At 37.2% G+C, this 19,042-nt stretch overlaps 1 protein-coding gene across 2 annotated transcripts in view; it reads left to right on the top strand.

The window, feature by feature from the left end:
* The window catches only part of HSPA14 (heat shock protein family A (Hsp70) member 14), a 37,710-nt gene that overhangs the window by 10,047 nt on the left and 8,621 nt on the right, over positions 1 to 19,042 (top strand). The window contains exons 4-10 of one of the 2 annotated variants that reach the window (XM_025853528.2): positions 188 to 236; positions 371 to 476; positions 1,482 to 1,572; positions 2,330 to 2,434; positions 3,499 to 3,660; positions 5,152 to 5,307; positions 7,275 to 7,377. In XM_025853528.2, the coding sequence (XP_025709313.1) occupies positions 188 to 236; positions 371 to 476; positions 1,482 to 1,572; positions 2,330 to 2,434; positions 3,499 to 3,660; positions 5,152 to 5,307; positions 7,275 to 7,377 (772 nt within the window). The remainder of the gene's footprint in view (positions 1 to 187; positions 237 to 370; positions 477 to 1,481; positions 1,573 to 2,329; positions 2,435 to 3,498; positions 3,661 to 5,151; positions 5,308 to 7,274; positions 7,378 to 19,042) is intronic. The other variant, XM_073879888.1, reaches the window with a different exon arrangement.

Below are 19,042 nucleotides of genomic sequence, written 5' to 3'. Positions count from 1 at the left end.
AGAATCACTATGACCATTGTAAATACTGTATCCATTTAATTCTATCCTCTATATCATGATTTATTAATATTAAGCAACTTAATTGCATTTTTATATTTGTTTAGTAGTATTGAAAAATATAGTCTTTAAATATTACACATCAACAATACTGATTTTAATATTTAACTATCTTTATCTTCATGGACAGCTCTGATGATCCACAGGCTCAGAAATACATCACGGAAAGTAAATGTTTAGTGAGTATGATTCTATTACTACCTCTTCATTACACAGAGTAATTGCCAAGGTCATAACCTATTATATTATTTTGAAACTTTGTATTTTTATTAAAATTATTCCTCATTTAACACACTTACAATTTCCTTTATAGGTCATTGAAAAAAATGGAAAGTTACGATATGAAGTAGATACTGGAGAAGGAACAAAGTTTGTTAACCCAGAAGATGTTGCCAGACTGATATTTAGTAAGATGAAAGGTATTGAGCAAAAGATCTTTTAAAAATTGACCTTAAAAGAAAGTTAGAGATGTGGATACCTGGGTGGCTCAGTCAGTTAAGCGACTGCCTTCAGCTCAGGTCATGATCCCGGAATCCTGGGATCGAGTCCCACATCGGGCTCCTGGCTCAGGGGGGAGCCTGCTTCTCCCTCTGACCCTCTCCCCTCCCATGCTGTTTCTCTCTCTTTCTCTCTCTCTCTCAAATAAATAAATAAAATCTTTAAAAAAAAAAAGGTGTTTCTTGATCTGGAGAGAAGCAGGGTGATCAAGCAGATGAAGGAGACCTAATACTAGACCTGACTGGGCCACTACCCGGCTGTGTGACCTTGATTAACTGACTTCCTTCCCTGACTTCGGTTTCCTTAGGAGGAATGTTAATGAGTTGGGCCAGGTTAGCATTTTCACAGCTTCTCAAATTGAAGTGGCCAAATAAGTTTGGTGAAGAGTGAATATTTTATCTATCTGCTCAAGATTAGCAGTGCTCTTCGAACAGTTATTTAGGCAGATTAAGCAGGTTTGGCTTATCACCATTTCTGATGAAGGCTCGAAGCTGAGTGGCATGCTGTGGAACAGTTTGGGAAATTCTGGAGTTAGGTTATCTATAAGGCTGACTTCAACTCTGGAATTATGTTATGAATTTGTGGGATGAAAAGCAGCCTTTTAATGTGCTGAACTAACATGCTTCTTACCTTCACATTGTTGTATTAGAAGCTCATTCTTAATGGAACTAGTCTAATTTGGGAGATAGTTGAAGTTTTGAAGCCTAAGAGCCAGGCTTTTTGGAAAGTACCTAGTTCCATGTCCACAAACTTCTAAATCACAAAAAGTTCTGCATGATTTAAGAGAGCCAGAGAAGAAAATGAGCGGGTTGGGCAATCAGGTAAACTGGAAAATCTTTACAGTGAGAAGATCACTGGCACAAATTAATAAACTGCAAAATATCAATATTTTTTTGTCATTGGAATTTTTATTTTTTCATACACAGAAACAGCACATTCTGTATTGGGCTCAGATGCAAATGATGTAGTTATTACTGTTCCATTTGATTTTGGCGAAAAGCAAAAAAATGCTCTTGGGTAAGTTTATCTTATTTGCTTAAAGGAAATAGAGATTTCATAATATTATAATGTAGTAAAAGGTAAAATTGTATTTGAAGATACCTTGGGCAATAAAGTTGTATTTGTAAACAGATGTATATATTTATATATGTAAGTAGTCTGGAAAAAAGTCTAATAATGATCATTAATGTTTCCTGTCTTTTATGAAATGCCAGGAGAACATAAAATTATATGTACCTTATTAGCTGTTTCGATTGGAAATGTTTTTAATTACCAGGTTAAGTTGATGTTGATAGATTGCTTTGCCTTAGTTTCATGCAACCAAGGTTTATGTGGGAATTATATAAAAATATACAGTTTTTTGCAATGAAAATATTTTCAATAATTTCTTCACCTTAGATCTTCACATCTAAACAGAAAGTTGGGTTTAGTTTTTATGGGTCATTATGCAAATGTAATTCTCAAGCACACATGCCTTTGCCTTGAGGGTAGAGTTTCATATGGGACTTTGGCAAGTATCCGAGTTACTTCTGGGACAGGTAATTGTGTTATTTACTTGCACTTGTGGGATGTTAAAACTGTGACCCTGAGTTAAACCGGAAAGTTCCAAAATGTATGATAAATTTGTTTTAATATCTTTCTAAAGTTTATAAGCACGGGCATTTTTGAGAGCTTTCCTTTTCCTTACTTAGTATATGCACATGTTATTTTCTTTGTCAAGAAAATACTTGAACATGTTGTGATATTAAATTCATTGAAAGCAAATCATCCACAGGGAAGCAGCCAGAGCTGCTGGGTTTAATGTTTTGAGGTTAATCCATGAACCATCTGCAGCTCTTTTGGCTTATGGAATTGGACAAGACTGCCCCACTGGAAAAAGGTAAAAACCATATTTGCAGCTTTAAGGTTTTTGGTGCAGAAAACATTGTAGATTACCGCACTTTCATCAGTAGGAATTGTTATATAAGGCCTTTATGAATAAAAAGATGCTGAAACTCACCTGGAGATTTTCAAATAGATGAGAAAGACATCCTGGGAGGGCAGAGAAAGGACATAAGGAGAGGGAAGATTGAGCTTTCCTGCCCTTCTCTTATCACTCATGTTACCTTTCCTTATTGGAGGAAGATTTGAAATTTACAAGCCTGACCCAATTCTAGCTCAGACTAGGGCGCTGTTAATTTTTCTATCAATTCCAGTTATTAGACATGTTTAGAGACAGTACTTTTATATACATTTTTCTTGGCAGGAGATGGGGGAAAGTCCAGCATAGGATTTAAGACATCTTTTGATAATGAAATAGTAAGACATACTCCTAATTTAGTTGTCAAAACTTGTCTTAATAGAGCTGACACAGGCACCTAAAGGAGATTAATACAGATGTGTTAATTTCCCCTAGTTGTTTCCCTTGTTCATATCTCACAGCTAAAAAAACTAGTATGTTTAAATCAGTAGGAAATCAGTTTTAGGTGAACTAGATAAATGCAGAAATCAGAAATTAGCTTCTAGTTTTGCATATGTTTGATTTTTATAGAATGTGTTATTGTAGTACTTGGTTAATATTAGCACATAAAATTTCTATGTTTAATTCTCTTATGATTCGCTATAATCACAATCTCTACTTGGAAAGGTTAGGGTCTTCCACTGTATGTTAATTATACTGGAATTAAAAAAGAAAAGAAAAGTTAGTGTCTTGAAGTCTGCTTAGAAAAATCCAGTTTTACCAGTACAACTAAGTTAAAACAAACTTTGACTTCGAATCAGAGGATCTGGGTTCTAGGCTTAATTCAGCACTAAGTGATGACCATGGACACCTAAGTTGACTCATGTGAGATTTTCAGATTCCTTATTATGATTAGGGGTTAAACTAAGTTGCTTCTAATGTCCAACCTACCTTTAAAACAGTGTGATTCCCTCATAACTTATTCATGTTATTTTTCTTTTAAGCAATATTTTGGTGTTTAAACTTGGAGGAACATCCTTATCTGTCAGCGTCATGGAAGTGAACAGTGGAATATATCGTGTTCTTTCGACAAACACTGATGATAACATCGGAGGTACACACTTCACAGAGACCTTAGCAGAGTATCTAGCTTCAGAGTTTCAGAGGTGAGTACTGATGGACTTGATGATGTTTCGATCGAAGTTTCTCTTCAGGGTTTGTTTTTTCGTTTTTTGTTTTTTTTTTCTATTTTAAATTGCCCTGCTTCAAAAGAGGACATGCTTTTTGTTTTTATTTTCCAGTGCATTGGACGTTTTCATGTCTAGAGTTACAATGTCCTCTGCGAGCATTTGCAGGGAAACAGGCTAAGTTGCGCGGTGCAGTGTGCTCAGATTTTTCACTTAGCGTGAGGGCCCACTAGACGTTGAACTGTGTGAACTTGGGTCTCAAGTTCGAATTCTTAATTTCTCAGGAGCTGCTGTTATGTCTAGATAAAGGAGTGTACAGGCACTGAGGGCTCACTACCTTCTAAACAAATTTTAAAAGTTTTGATCTGATAAAGATTACATTACATTATAGTCACATCCTAGTGAATTAGTGTCTTCAGAGTGTTTATTTAGTTACTAATCTGCTATCACAAGGAGTATTTCAGTTTTGTTGCTAGGTGTAATTATTCTATTCAAAATGATGAGTCACATAGATAAAGGTTAAATTTTGAACATTGCCACTCTTAAAAAAAATTTTTTTTTTGGCCAAAACAGTATTTTCATCAGTTTGATTAAACCGACTGGGTAAAAAAGTCTTGAAAAAGAAGTAAGTTCTCACTTGTTTCGTAAAGACCTGTACTGTTTTTTGTTATGAAGGTGCTTCAACTCAAGGATAAGACATTGTTAATTTGACTACCAATTCCAGTTATTAGATATGTTTAGAAACAGAGCCAAGCAATTTTAACAATTAACTCGTCTTGGAGATAGAGAAATTGTGATTTTGCATATTTTGTGTGTGTCAAATTTCTTTAAAGAGCCCTTTTCAGGGCGCCTGGGTGGCTCAGTCGGTTAAGCATCTGCCTTCAGTTCAGGTCATGGTCCCAGGGTCCTGGGATTGAGCCCCGCATCAGGCTCCCTGCTCAGCGGGGAGTCTGCTTCTCCCTCTCCCACTCCCCCTGCTTGTGCTCTCTGTCTCTCTGTGTCGAATAAATAAATAAAATCTTTAAAAAAAAACAAAAATGAAGCCCTTTTAGTTTTGTTTTTTAGTGCTGGACAGATCATTTTATACCATTAAATCATGATTGTGCTACCTTTATAAAGGGAGAGAGAGGAGACATGACCTGTTCACATAGATCTCCTTCACCCTCCATTTGTTGCATCTGCAGAAAGATGTCAGCTACTCTACTTTCTTAAAGGACAGTCTGTTATTATGGTCACAGAATTTAGCAATGCCAAGTATCAAAAATATTTGTTACTCATTTTTCTTGAGGAGACCCTTGTAATCGCAAAGAATTTCTTCAGAAATTTTGGAGGGTTTGAAGCTCGTTACTAAAATCTGACATTAATATTAATTTATGAGATTTATTATCCGAGTAGGCATTATCCAGATTTGAGTTTTTATAAATTCTAAATGGCCTAGGAATTGTTAAGCTCCAAAGACTCTTGATTTAGATCCTTCAGACATGACGTGAGAGGGAACCCCCGAGCCATGATGAAGTTGATGAGCAGTGCTGACATCGCAAAGCATTCTTTGTCAACCTTGGGAAGCGCCAACTGTTTCCTCGACTCACTCTATGAAGGTCAGGATTTTGACTGCAATGTGTCCAGGTAAAACTGAAATTCAGGAAACTTAAGAAAGTCCAAATACATTCATATTTTTAGGTTCTCACTTAGGGCTTTTTGCTTGTTCTTTTGAGATTTATTAGCCATCAGTACAAGGAGAGCTTTCCTGTCTTTATTATGAGGTCCAGTTCTTGTCAGACTAAGTAACTGCCCCCAGAGCGCTGACATCAGTTGTGATTGCTTGCCCGGTTATTGACAGCTGCAGAGAGCCATGTGTGAAAAAGGCGTCCTAGATCTTCGAAAGCAAGCCTTCTTGTTGGTCAAGTTTATGTGGGGCTTCCAAGTGTTTTAGTGGTACTTACTCTAACTAACTAGTTAACACAGTGTGGTAGGCTGTAATCTAAGTGGTAATCTATATTAACTCATCAGATCCCCCATAACAACCCAGTGAGGTCAGTAGTGTTGTTTTCCTTATTTTACACATGAGGAAGCTGAAACAGAGAAGTGTCATTCTTGGCCAGGGCTACACGGTAAGTACGTATAATCTTAGCGATGGGCAGGGGTTCCAGCCCCACAAGTGGGACTCCAGAGTTCATACTCTATCACATTCTACCTTAGTTTCATATCTGTCTTGGTTTTGTTGCCTCTGTCATCCATTGTCAACATTTTACATTTTGATAGTGTTTATTTAGTAAACACAGGTTTAATGTGCATAAAATTGTTTTAAATTCCCTTATCTTTTACATAATCCAAAACGTTGGTTACAGGTGATCACACGTGTACCCAAAGAATCCAAAGGGAGGACATTGCCCTCTCATTTTGCCTTGCATATTATTTATGGTAATAATAGCTACCAGTGGTTCACTATTTAAACCTCCCAACAACCAACAGGTGACTTGGAAACATAGTAAAAATTTCCAGAATTACAGTATTATTTTTAGGATTCTATTCACTATATTTGGTTAAATTCACTCTTCATTTGGTCCTTGTAGTTTAGCTTCCTTGTTTCCCTGGGCTTTCCTAAGACTCAACCTCTGCGTGCCCAGTTCAATAGCCACTAGCCACCTGTGGCTATTAAATTATAATTGATTAGAAATAAATAACATAAAAAACTCAATTCCTCAGTAGCACTAGCCACAGTTCAAGTGCTCAGTAGTCTGGTGGCTCACAGAAGATTTTATTAGCACTGCACTAGCTCTTCTAAGAGAGATTTCAAACTATAATCCAAAAGATTGAAAGGTTGTGGGCAGAGTGTTGGGTATTTTTTCTGTTTCTAGAATTCCTAACTTAGTGCTGAGTTTGTCCAAGTACCAGTATATGCTTGCATATTATTGCTTAGTTATTAGGAATGAAATAGAATTTGTAAATTTTCATTAAGGAAATTTTGACTTTTTTACAAAGGTTTCAACTGTTAGGTGTATATGGATAGCACAAATAAATTTAAAAATCAGGCATCTGCATTTAAGTTTATGAAATTAGGGAGTACATTTTTTATAAACATAGATCTTTCTTAAAATTATATGCTAGCATTCAAGCTTCTCAGAGCAAGAGAACTAAACTTATGTACAGCGTAGACTCAGATTATAAAGAAAAAATAAGAAATAATTTTTTAAACTTCTAACATATAAAAATAGCAAAAGCTTCCAAATGATGGTTTGATCTGAATCTGTGGCTTTGTTGGGAATGCCATACACTGTGTATTTATTTTTAGGTTTTTTGAAAGCTTACAAGTAAGCCATGGGTAAGAATCTTCTGAATTTGATGTTGAATGTCTTCATATATTTATAGATGAATAACTTAGATGTCCCCTCCCCCCCCACGGTGTTACACTGTTGGGTGTTAAATGTCTTGTTCTGATCATAAACCTATTTTTAAGAGAACTGTCACATTAGGTTTTGGCATTACTCTTCACAAGAAAAATTGTCTTAATTGTACTGAGCCTTTTCTCTATGTCTTTTCTTCTGTGTGTGTGTGTGTGTGTGTGTGTGTGTGTGTGTGTGTGTGTTATACAGAGCAAGATTTGAACTTCTCTGTTCTCCACTTTTTAATAAATGTATAGAAGCAATCAGAGAACTCTTAGAACAAAGTGGATTTACAGCAGATGATATCAATAAGGTAATACTTTTATATTTTTCTTATTTATTTTAGGAGTAGTATCAGACTTGGAATTTAGGAAATAGCCCCTTGGTACTGAAATAATACTTTTATTAATTTAAATATTTTCTGAGCTTGTGTTGATGAATAAGGAAAATTGAATTTTTATTACTGGTTCCAATGATACATATTTATCAGTTTCCTAGCAAAAAAGAATAGTTCTTTTCCAGTATATTTTTTAAGATGTAAGCAAAAGCTAATTGATAACACAAGCAGGGGGAGTGGGAAAGGGAGAAGCAGGCTTCCACTGAGCAGGGAGCCCAACGCGGAGCTTGATCCCAGGACCCTGGGATCATGACCTGAAACCGAAGGCAGATACTTAATGACTGAACCACCCAGGCGTCCCCTTCAGTTACTTTCTAAAAGAGTTGCACTAACTAATACTCATATCAGCAATACCTAAAGATATGTATTTTACCTTCCTGACTCAGAGTCTTATTCAAAGATAAATTTTCCATTGAATTGTTGAAAAATTGATATTTTTATATATTATACTTAAAGGATTATCTCTTAAAAGTTTATTCAGTTTTGTATTTCCTTGTTTCCTACTTATTTCATATTCTTTGCCTATTTAATGATTCAAATCTTCCTATTTTAAAAAAATTTTTTTGTACAAATGCTTTACATAATCAGTACATTAGTTGTGATTTACTTCAATCTTCTTCTGGGGCGTGTAGTTTACTGTTTAATTTTGGTCCTCTGAGGGAAGGATGGTACTTGACATACAGAAATTTCATTTATTTGTTTATACCTATTGGTCTGTCACTGATTTCTTCAGCTGCTTCTAAGTTTATAAATTCTATCTCTGTTCACATGTATGACATAGTTAATCGTTTTCTTTTAAATTGTCTATAGTTTGAAAATTTTTATATTTTAACTATTTTGGTGTACACTGTATAGTGGAAATTGAGGTATTTTTGTTTTTTGGGTGGTTTTCTTTGCAGTTTAGTTCGAGAAGTTTTTTTTTTTTTTTTTTGAACACTTACAACATGCCAGGCATTGTGCTTGAGGGCTGGGGGTTGGACTGTGGAGAATAAGACATAGTATAATGGTAGCGAGGCTGTGATGGGAAGTGAATGGGTTTGGAGACAGACTCACCTGAACTGGAAGGCGCACGGTGCTCATAGTTCGAGAGTAGACCTAATTCCAAATCACTTAATTTCCTGAGCCTTCTCTAGCTCCTCTCTTTTTTTTTAATTTTATTTATTATGTTACGTTAGTCAGCATACATTACGTCATTAGTTTTTTTTTTAATTTTATTATGTTATGTTAATCACTATACATTACATCATTAGTTTTTGATGTAGTGTTCCATGATTCATTGTTTACATATAACTATCTCTTCTTATTAGGGGGGTGAAAATACTTACCTTTTAAGTGAGTGTTATAACTTATTCTACAGGGTTGTTACAAGGATTAAGTGAAATATCGTGTAGCATATTAATAGTAAGTGATCAGTTAATATAAGTTCTCTTCCTTCATTAACTGTTCATAGAACCCTGATATTTAGTTATCACAAATGGTACAATTCTCAATTGCTTGAATTCAAGTCGAATATACTTAGGATTAAGAATGTCATTAAAGATTCACTCCCCAGATATTTTTAAAGTATACACTTGAGTTGTCTTTGTAGTTTGTTGACCTTCTTACAGTAACAAACGAGCCCCAAATTTCAGTGGTTTTGTACAGTAAACAGTTTTTTCTCTCTCTTCATGTGGGCAGCTGAAGGTGGCTGCAGGTCAATCGCCCTGGCTCTCTTCTCCGTGCTTCCCATTCTAGGACCCAGCCTAAAGGAGCAGCTCTCTGGGACATGCATTTCTCATGGCAGAGGGGAAAGGAGGAGAGAGCTTGCAAGAACATGCATGGCTTTAAAAAGCTTCTGCTTCGATATGGTGTGCTTTAGCGTTATTCACACGCAGTTGGCCAAAACTAGACCAACCTGACAGTGGGGCAGGGAAGTCTCCTCCACCTGCAGAGAGGCAAAGACAGGGCAGTGGCCATGGGTGGGGGTGTGTCATCCTCTTATAGGGAAGGAGGAGGGAATAATTGGACTTTTACTTGCTTTAAAATATTTAATCCCCACAAAGCACCATGAGGTAGGCACCATGATCTCCATTTTCAGGTGGGGAAACTAAGAGGCTTCCAAAGAGGTGAAGCACATAAGTGGTGGAGCTGGGACTGGAGCTCGGGCAGTCTGCCTCTGGAACCCAAGCTCACTCTTCACCATGGCTATGCCCACTGCCTTTCTCTCCTTAGTGTCTGGATTTCGTGTTTTTTGGGGTTTTTTTCGTTTGTTTTTTTTTTCCAGAAGAAATCCTCTGATCTCTTGCTTGAGAAGGACAGGTCTGGCTTCTGGCCTTCGAGCAGGAGCATCAGGGTTCCTGTTCTTGTGTGCACTTTCCCTTATTCCACCTGCTTTCAGCACCGTGCCCACTCCTGCCCCGTGCTGTAGCCTTGTACCCACATCCCATAACTGGTCCAAACCTCCATCCCTGAGTGTGGGAGAAGGTGCTGCTGGCCCCCTGTCTGGGTGAGGGGAGGCCTCTGGGGAGTCCATTCACTCTGTATATCCTCTCTGCCAGTCACCCTGCTCTCACGTCTCTGCTTCAGCCTCCCTTCCTGTGGTGCTTGGTGCTTCCAAGGCCTGAGCCACCCTGGGATTCTGTGTACGTCAGACCACCTTGCTTTCTCTTTGGTTATCTCAGACTTCATCTGCCTTAAGACAGACACCTCTCTTTTCCAGAATTTGTTGAAATCTCAAACTCAAGATCTCGTTCCCATTTATTTTGCCCTCATGCACTTATATCTTAAATTTCTTTACTGTCGGTTTAGTGGGCTTATTATGGAAGAGCACATAGATAGGTTGATGTGATTAATACCTCCGTTTTAACCAAGCTCCGAGACTCTACAGCTGCAGTTTTAATAGCTGCATGGTATTTGATTGTATTGACATACCATAATTAATAAAGCCAATTATTTTAGTTGTATAGGTTATTTTGGTTTTATAAAAAGCAGTCTTGGGGCACCTGGGTGGCTCCGTCATTAAGCATCTGCCTTCAGCTCAGGGCATGATCCCAGGGTCCTGGGATCGAGCCCCGCATCGGGCTCCCCGCTCAGCAGGAAGCCTGCTTCTCCCTCTCCCACTCCCCGTGCTTGTGTTCCTGCTCTCGCTATCTCTCTCTCTCTGTCAAATAAATAAATAAAATCTTAAAAAAAAAAAAATCAGTCTTTGTGGCTTTGTGAACATCCTTAATTTCCTTAGAATAAAATTTAGGAGTAAATCCCAGATTTCAAAACTTTAATATTTATTGCCATCTTGCTCACCAGAAAACAATTTACTTTCTGAGTAGGTGTAAACCTTCATTATTAACATAGCAATTTTAAAAAATTCTCTTTATTCATACTTCTTTTTCCAGAGAGCTTTATAATTCTTCAACTTCTTACATAAAATCCCATTGTAATTTTGTTAGTTGCATTAAGACTGTAAAATAATTTGGGATGGTGTAGTAACTTTACAGTATTTTGTTTTCCTGACCATAAAGTTGATAATCTCTGTTCAGATCTTCTTTAATACTTTCAGTTACGTGTTTTCTTAGTATTTACATTAAATTATTGCTATATGTACTGTCAGATTTATGGCTATTGTGAATGAGATGTCATTTATACTTTTATTTTCTAATTTGTTCTCACCAATAAATGGAATACTTCCAGAATTTTGCTTATTTATCTTATATTTTGCCATTTTTTTAAAGATTTTATTTATCTGAGAGAGGGAGCACGAGCAGGGTGAGGGGGCAGAGAGAGGGAGAAGCTGACTCCATGCCAACCAGGGAGCCCAATGAAGGGCTCGATCCCAGGACCCTTGGACCCTGGGTTAAGGCAGACTGAGCCACCCAGGCACCCCTATATTTTTGCCATTTCAGGAATTCTTGGTATAAATAAGTTTTCATGGAGTCTTCTGAATTTCCTAGGAATGCATTTGAATTAATTTACTAATTAATCCACAACTAATTATTGAGCATGCCTATTCCTGTGCAAGCAGGTTCTAGGCATTTGGGATACAACACTGAATGTAACGAAGCCTTGGGCTTCATAGCACTTGCATTCCAGTAGGAATATTCAGGTAATGTATAAAGGAACATATAAAGAAAATAAGGCCCAGTTATGATAACTGTTATGAAGAAAACTAAAGCAGGATAAGGTCATAGCTAGTGACAGAGGGTGATTTTTCTGATAAGAGACCCATGTAAGGAGGTGGCTTTTGATAGACCTGAAAGAAGTATAGGAACCGGCCGTGTGCCATCTGCCAGTTTTCCAGGCAGAGGGAACAGCGACGTGAGAGAAACTTGCTGTGTTTGAGGGGCAGCAGGGAGGGTAGTGGGTGGGATGGAGTGGACCAGGGAGAGAGTGGTAAGGGAGCTGGGGACCGGATCAGAGCACAGCATGGATGCCTCTGGCTGCAGGGGCGGGAGTACAGTGTGATTGTAGGAGGGAGTTCCGAGCTGGAGGTCTACATTTGTCAGTGCCTGTGTGTCACTTAGAGCCATGCCTGCATGAAAGAGAGCCACAACAGAGAATAGACCTCAGGACGGGGTGCAGGGCCTCTGCGCATTTACAAGCCGAAAGGGGATTTGCGACTAGCCAGTGAGGAAACGTGAGAACCAGGAGACAAGTAAAACTGTTTGCCTTAGGGAGGGCAAGATGACCTGCCCTGTGATCACCAGCAGGTGAGGCCCGAGGACTGACTGCTGGGCTTGGCAAGGTGCAGGTGCCTGACCGTAGCGGTGTTAGTGGAGTTACAGAGAGAACGCGCTACTGGAGTGAATTTAATACAGAATAGAAGGTAGGATCGTGAACACAATGAGTACAAAAACTGTCTCGAGAAGCTTTGCTATAAGGGCAGCAGGAGAATGGGGTGGTAGTTGGGGTGGGCCGTGAGGGTTATACATGAGTGGTCTCAAATATGTATCCCTCACTTTTTTATATATATTTGGTTGCCTTGGTCAGAACTTCCTTCTTCTGTTCTCTTTTTTAGAGGAATATGTTATTAGTCTTTTACCCAAAAATGTGATTACTGGTAATTGGGTTGAAATAGTTTGGGCACCTGGGTGGCTCAGTCAGCTAAGCATCTGGCTTCGACTCAGGTCATGATCCTAGGATCCTGGGATCAAGTCCCACATCAGGCTCCCTGCTCAGTGGGGAGCCTGCTTCTCCCTCTGCCTGCTCCCCCTGCTTGTGCTTGCTCACTCTCTCTCTGACAAATAAAATCTTAAAAAAAAAAAAAAGAAATAGATTCTCTTTCTCATATTGAGCATTCTCTTTTCCTCACATTTCCTGTGTTAACATGAAATAGGTGGTGAATCTTTACAAATGTATTTTCTGGACACCTGCAAGGCAGGCTTATGGTTTCCTTTATATTTGTCTTAAAGTTGTGTGATAAATTATTGATAATTTCCTAATGTGGAACAGTATTCCTGAGCTAGACCTCATTTGGTTATGAAGAACTATTCTTTTAATATATTAATTTTCTGTGATTATTTATTATTTTCACCTTATTTACATGGGTTAGCAGGAAGGAGTAGATGGTGTATTTCAGGCTTCTCTACCTTAACCATATTGTCTGAACAAAGTAACCCCTTTTGATATCAGATGCTTTAAAAGAGAATGGTTCTGCTTTTTGGTTTCGTTGGTCTAAGAAGTGCCCTAGTGGGGCATCTAGGTGGCTTGGTCGGTTAAACATCTGCCTTTGGCTCAGGTCATGATCTCAGGGTCCTGGGATCAAGCCCCATTTCGGGCTCCCTGCTCAGTGGGTAGTCTGCTTCTCGCTCTTCCTCTCCCACTGCCCCTCTCCCCCTGCTCGTGTTCTCTCTCTCTCTGTCTCAAATAAATAAAATCTTAAAAAAAAAAAAAGAAAGAAAGAAAAGAAGTGCCTTAGCTACTGGCCTTCCAACTCATTCTCTCATTCCTGTGTGGTAAGTTGTCTGTGGCATCTCCTGAACCATTGCTTATCAGTAGGGCCCCAAGGCTTCTATTTAGGGACAGTAAGAAGCATATGGGTGAGTCTCAGGCATTGTTCAAATAAGAAGCATAGTTCAAATAAGAAGCGTATTATAAGCTGGAGGCACAGCTTGGTCCTTTTCTCATCTTTCCTGCTCCTACCTCCCTTCTTTTTCAGTCTAGGAGCATGACCTCCTCCTTCCTTAATGGTCTACCTTGTCCAAGGTTGTAACTTTATAAGCAGAGGCTACTGCTCTTTCTCTCTCTTTAAAAAAAACTGAGACATGCTCAAAGAAATAAGAGCATTATTCCTTTTTGACTCAAATGCTTGAACTTAGGATGACAAAATAGCACGATATATCTGATTCATTTACTCAGAATATCTTCTAAACCAAAACTTCCAGTACTTACTTTATTCCAATATAATATAATCATACACAGTGTTCCTCAGAAAGAGGTTAATATTACCTTCCTTTTCCTCATAGCCTGAGGCACCGTGTGGGAGAGGTTACACACTCTAGCAGTTAGTTATAGGGGCCAGGCGTGAACGTGAGTGAAGTTGTCAGGTATAGGAAAACACAGCTGTCAAAAAATATCAATCTGGGGCACCTGGTTGGCTCAGTTGTTAAGTGTCTGCCTTTCGCTCAGGTCATGATCCCGGGGTCCTGGGATCGAGCCCCGCATCGGGCTCCCTGCTTGGCGGGAAGCCGGCTTCTCCCTCTCCCACTCCCCCTGCTTGTGTTCCCTCTCTCGCTGTGTCTCTCTCTGTCAAATAAATAAATAAAATCTAAAAAACAAAATATCAATCTGAACCCAGTATAAAAATACAAATATCTGATAGTGGAGGTTACATTTTAAATTCCAGCTTGAAAAAAATAGCAAATTGACAAATAGAAATATTTAATAATTAATGTTTCTTTCACAACTAATTTCTCCAGATTTGGAACCTGAAACCCCTTTTCTTCTGTTCCACAATGTGAGTGTCAGATCTTATATTTTGAGTTGTTTAGTATAGAATTCAGCCTTAAAACCTTTAGAGGGGCGCCTGGGTGGCTTAGTCAGTTAAGTGTCTGCCTTTGGCTCAGGTCATGATCCCAGGGTCCTGGGATCGAGCCCTGTGTTGGGCTTCCCACTCAGCAGGCAGTCTGCCTCTCCCTCTGCCCCTCCTCTGCTCATGCTCGCTCGCTGTCTCTCTCAAATAAAATCTTTTTTAAAAAATTATTTAAAACCCTTTAACTAGAAGTAATATTTCATTTTTTTCATCTTCATCATGAAAAATATCTACTCACAAAATAGGTTTCTCTAGGGATGCCTGAATGGCTTGGTTGGTTAAGCATCTGACTTCAGCTCAGGACATGATCTCAGCAGGGATCTGCTTGTCCCTCTCCCTGTCCCTCTGCCCCTCCCCCAATTTGTGCTCATGCGCATGCTCTCTCAGGTAAATAAGACCTTAAAAAAAATAGGTTTCTCTAAACAAGGACAGAACCTTTGTACAGTGGTTTTTAAATATATATTCAACATAACTACTCCAAAGATACATGTAGAATTCTAAAATGAATCTTTAACCACATAATGTGGGAATATGATTTTAGATATGATTTACATATCTGTAAATTAAGTTCAACATAAGAAAATGTGCCAGATCCCTTGTCCAGTGAGTTTCCAAAGTATTCATTTCATTTCTCTAGAAGTGAGCAAGTCAAATCTTTTACGGGGACAGACTATTGGTAGTATTTATGCAGAATATAATGTCAGTTAGAAAGACAACATTTGATCCATCATACCTGATGCATCACTGCTGAGATTTTTCCCACAGATGATATGAAAAAAAGTCCATTTCTTTCTACACATAAACTATATGAATATTTTAAGTACCACACCACAGTTAGGCTACCAGGCAGCCACGTAAGACAGCAGGTTGAGTGTACCGTGCCATTCTTCGAAAAGGAAATAGATTCCCCATTTTCCCTGAAACACATAATCCTTTTGGTCTTTCTCTCATTTTCCTACTAGATTGAGAGATGGGGTTAGAGAGTTTGAAAAGTTTCACATTAAAATCTCTGCTGTAAGAAAAGCCAGAGTAAATATGTGACTATAAATGGCAAGTCACCACTGGCTGGTGTGAGGGGCACGGGAGGTGGTGGTGGGCCTGCCACATATAGACGGGAGCTGCCCTAGTGCAAGAGGGGTAGCAGCTGCCCACCTAAACTGCCTTTCAGGGATGCAGGCTAGTGCTACTGAAGCCTTTGACTTTTTAAGAGACTCTCAAATGGGGACTTGGAATAAAAATTTTTGCTGTTTATTTTGAATTGGTTTTATATTTGCATAATTCAAAATGCAAAAGCTTACCCCCCACCACCCAGTCCTTTTCCCTCTCTGGAGGTAACTAATATTACTGATTTTCTGTGAGCCCTTCTAGAGATATTTTTACATAGTGTTTTGATTTTTTTCTTTTTTTAATTTACTGTTAAAATGTTAGTAACTAATTCAGAACTTGTAAGATTTCTGTGTAAGGAGACAAAACATTTTGCATGGAAAAAAAACATTTTGCATGATAAAATTTGCAAGTTGCCTCTTTGCAACCTTTGTTCCAGAGGGTTTTGTTTTATTGGTGTTGTTTTTGTGGTTTTGTACCTGGGTTCAGATGCTTATAAGATGAATTTAATATCTTTTCATCTTCTTAAGTATTCTGTGGGTATTCTCTGTTCCTCAGAAGTTCTAAAAAAACTCATGATTTCTCTTTACTGCTTCAATCTTGAATTTAAGTATTTTGTAGACCTATTTCATGATGATTTCTTAAATTCTTAACAGTTGACTTTGCATAATCTTATAATTTTTAATTTTTGTGTCTCTTTTGATATTAAAATTTAAAAGTATAGAGAAATTTTTGAAATCTGGACAATTTCTCTTTTTTATTTTTTGCTTTTTGAATTTCCTTTTCCTTTCCTAGGTTTGACAGTTTTGTGTGTGTGTGTTTGGTTTTTTGCTCCAACTCCTGCCACTACTACTCCCCAAAAAACTTAAATTTTTTTTTTTAAGTCATGTTTTTTTCCTTCTCTAATTGGTTTATTTCTGATTTTCTCCTGATTTCTTCCAGTCTTTCCAGGATACTTTCATTATTTTTCTAAATTCTTACATTGAATGCCAATTTATTTTTTCATTTATTTTTTGCCCTAGTAAAAAAATTAACTACAGTTTCACTTCTTAATAGCTTTGGTTTTATTCCATAAGCTTTGATAGATTTTATTATTTTCTTTAATTTTAAAATAATCTGTAATTGTTTTTCCTTTTTGTTGTTTAGATTCATGTTTTTAATACCCAAGGAGTTAAGGTGATTTGATTTTTTTTAACAGCAGTTTTATGAAATTACTGTGAAAGTTATATTTGAAAAGCCTTTATAAGAAGTTATTTATATTCAAAATATGTATATTCTATTAAAATTTAAATCACAAAAGAAATCTCATACTACAGACTAGATCGTTTAAAGAATTTATTTAAATTAAAACTTGGTGGTTACTGTCAGCATTAATGGTAACACATTGTTAGTATTTTTTTTACTTTTTTAAATGAAAATTTCCAAAAGCCAAGATTTTCTAGTTTTTTATTTTTTTGTTTTGTTTGTTTTTGCATAGCATCAGTTAATTGTTTCTTAATAAAGCTTTTTGATGTTGAATATGAGAAATTTGAAAGGGCGTTATTCTCATATTTACATGGGATCATAAAATTTTGGAGAAGACTTTTATTTTTACTTACCTCCAAAACAGACCTTTTAGGGAGTAGTCTTAGGGAACTTTGCCAGGGCAAACCTGCTTTTCTTTTTTTCTTTGTTTCACTCAGCTGATGTTCCTCATGCTCTCACTTGAAGATCGGTGTGGTATTACTCCTCATTTCACACCTAATGTCAAAGAGGCCTAGTTTTCATTAGTTGATCCTTTTCTCTAACATACTGAGCTTTGAGAACATCCATAAAGAGACTGTGAAATAAGAAGTAATTACTGATGATTTCCCTTCTTGGGCTAACTATTTATTTAGTATTCTCTGTACCTATGGAGATGTAAGTGTTAAATGCATGAATTAGGAAAATAAGGTCTTTATAAAGGAGCAGTTTTATTCAGCTTTATTCAGTTTTAATTGACAAATACAATTGTAAGATATTTATAGTGTATAGGTAAGATTTGATATATGTATACATTGTGATAGGATTCCCACCATGGAGTTAATTAACATATCTGTCACCCCATATTTTTACCTTTTTGGATCAGAGGTGAAAACACTTAAGTTCGCTTTCTTAGCAAATCTCAATTACATAGTACAATATTATCAACTATAGTCACCATGTTATACATTAGATCCTCAGACCTTATTCACTTAACAGCTGAAATTTTGTACCCTTTTACCAACCTCTCCCTATTTTCCCCACTGCTTAGCTCCACTTTTCTACTTTCTGTTTTTGAGTTTGACATTTTTTCTTTTTTTAGATTCCACATATAAGTGACACCATGCAGTATTTGTCTTTCTCTGTCTAGCTTATTTCACCTCGCGTAATGCCTTCCAGATTCATTCATGTTGTTGCAAATGACAGGATTTCCTTCTTTTTTAAGACTGAATAATACTGCATTGTGTTTGTATATATGCCACATCTTTATTCACAGACACAGGATATTTCCATGTGTTGGGTATTGTGAATAATGCCGTAATGAGCATGAGAGTACACACATATCTCTTTGAGATAGTGACTTCATTTCCTTTGAATATATACTCAGAAGTGGGATTGCTGGATCATATGGCAATTCTATTTTTAATTTCTTGAGGAATTTCCATACTGTTTTCCACAGTGGCTCTATCATTTTACATTCCCAGCAGTATACATTCCCTTATGTCTGTATTTTTGCCAATACGTGTTATCTCTTGTGTTTTTGATGAGAGCCACCTTAACGAGTGTGAGGCGATATCTCATTGTGGTTTTGATTTGCATTTGCCTTATGATTAGTGATGTTGAGCATCTTTTCATGTGTCTGTTAGCCACCACTTCTTCAGAAAAAATGTTTAAGTCCTTCATCCATTTTTTAATTACGTTGTTTGGTTTTTTGCTTTTGAGTTTATGGCTTCCTTGTATATTTTGCATATTAACCCCTTTTCAGATATGTGGTTTGCAAATATTTTATCCCTTTTTACAGGTTGCCTTTTCATTTTCTTGATGGTTTCCTTTGTTATTCAGTAGCTTTTTAGTTTGATGTTATTTATTTTTGGTTTTATTGTCTTTGCTTCAGGTGTCAAATCCAAAAAATCACTACTAAGACCAATGTCAAGGAGCTTGCAATCCTTTGTTTTCTTCGAGTTTTACAGTTTCAGGTCTTAATTCAAGTCTTCAATTTGAGTTGATTTTTGTATATGGTATAACATAATGGTACAGTTTTATTCTTTTGCCTGTGAATATCCACTTTTCCCCACACCACTTACTAAGGAGACTGCCCTTTCCCTGTTGTATATTCTTGGTTCCTTTGTTGAAAATTAATTGACCATTTATGTGTGGGCTTTTTTCTGGCCTCTCTGTTCTGTTGATCTGTGTGTCTGCTTCTATGTCAATACCATTCTGTTCTGATTACTCTAGCTTTGTAATATATTCTGA

Source organism: Callorhinus ursinus, unplaced genomic scaffold (genome assembly GCF_003265705.2).
Source record: "Callorhinus ursinus isolate GAN/ISIS: 27379988/994484 unplaced genomic scaffold, GSC_fseal_2.0 scaffold36, whole genome shotgun sequence".
Lineage (NCBI taxonomy): Eukaryota > Metazoa > Chordata > Mammalia > Carnivora > Otariidae > Callorhinus > Callorhinus ursinus.
Note: the sequence above shows the minus strand (reverse complement) of the source record. Positions and strands in the feature narration are given on the sequence as shown.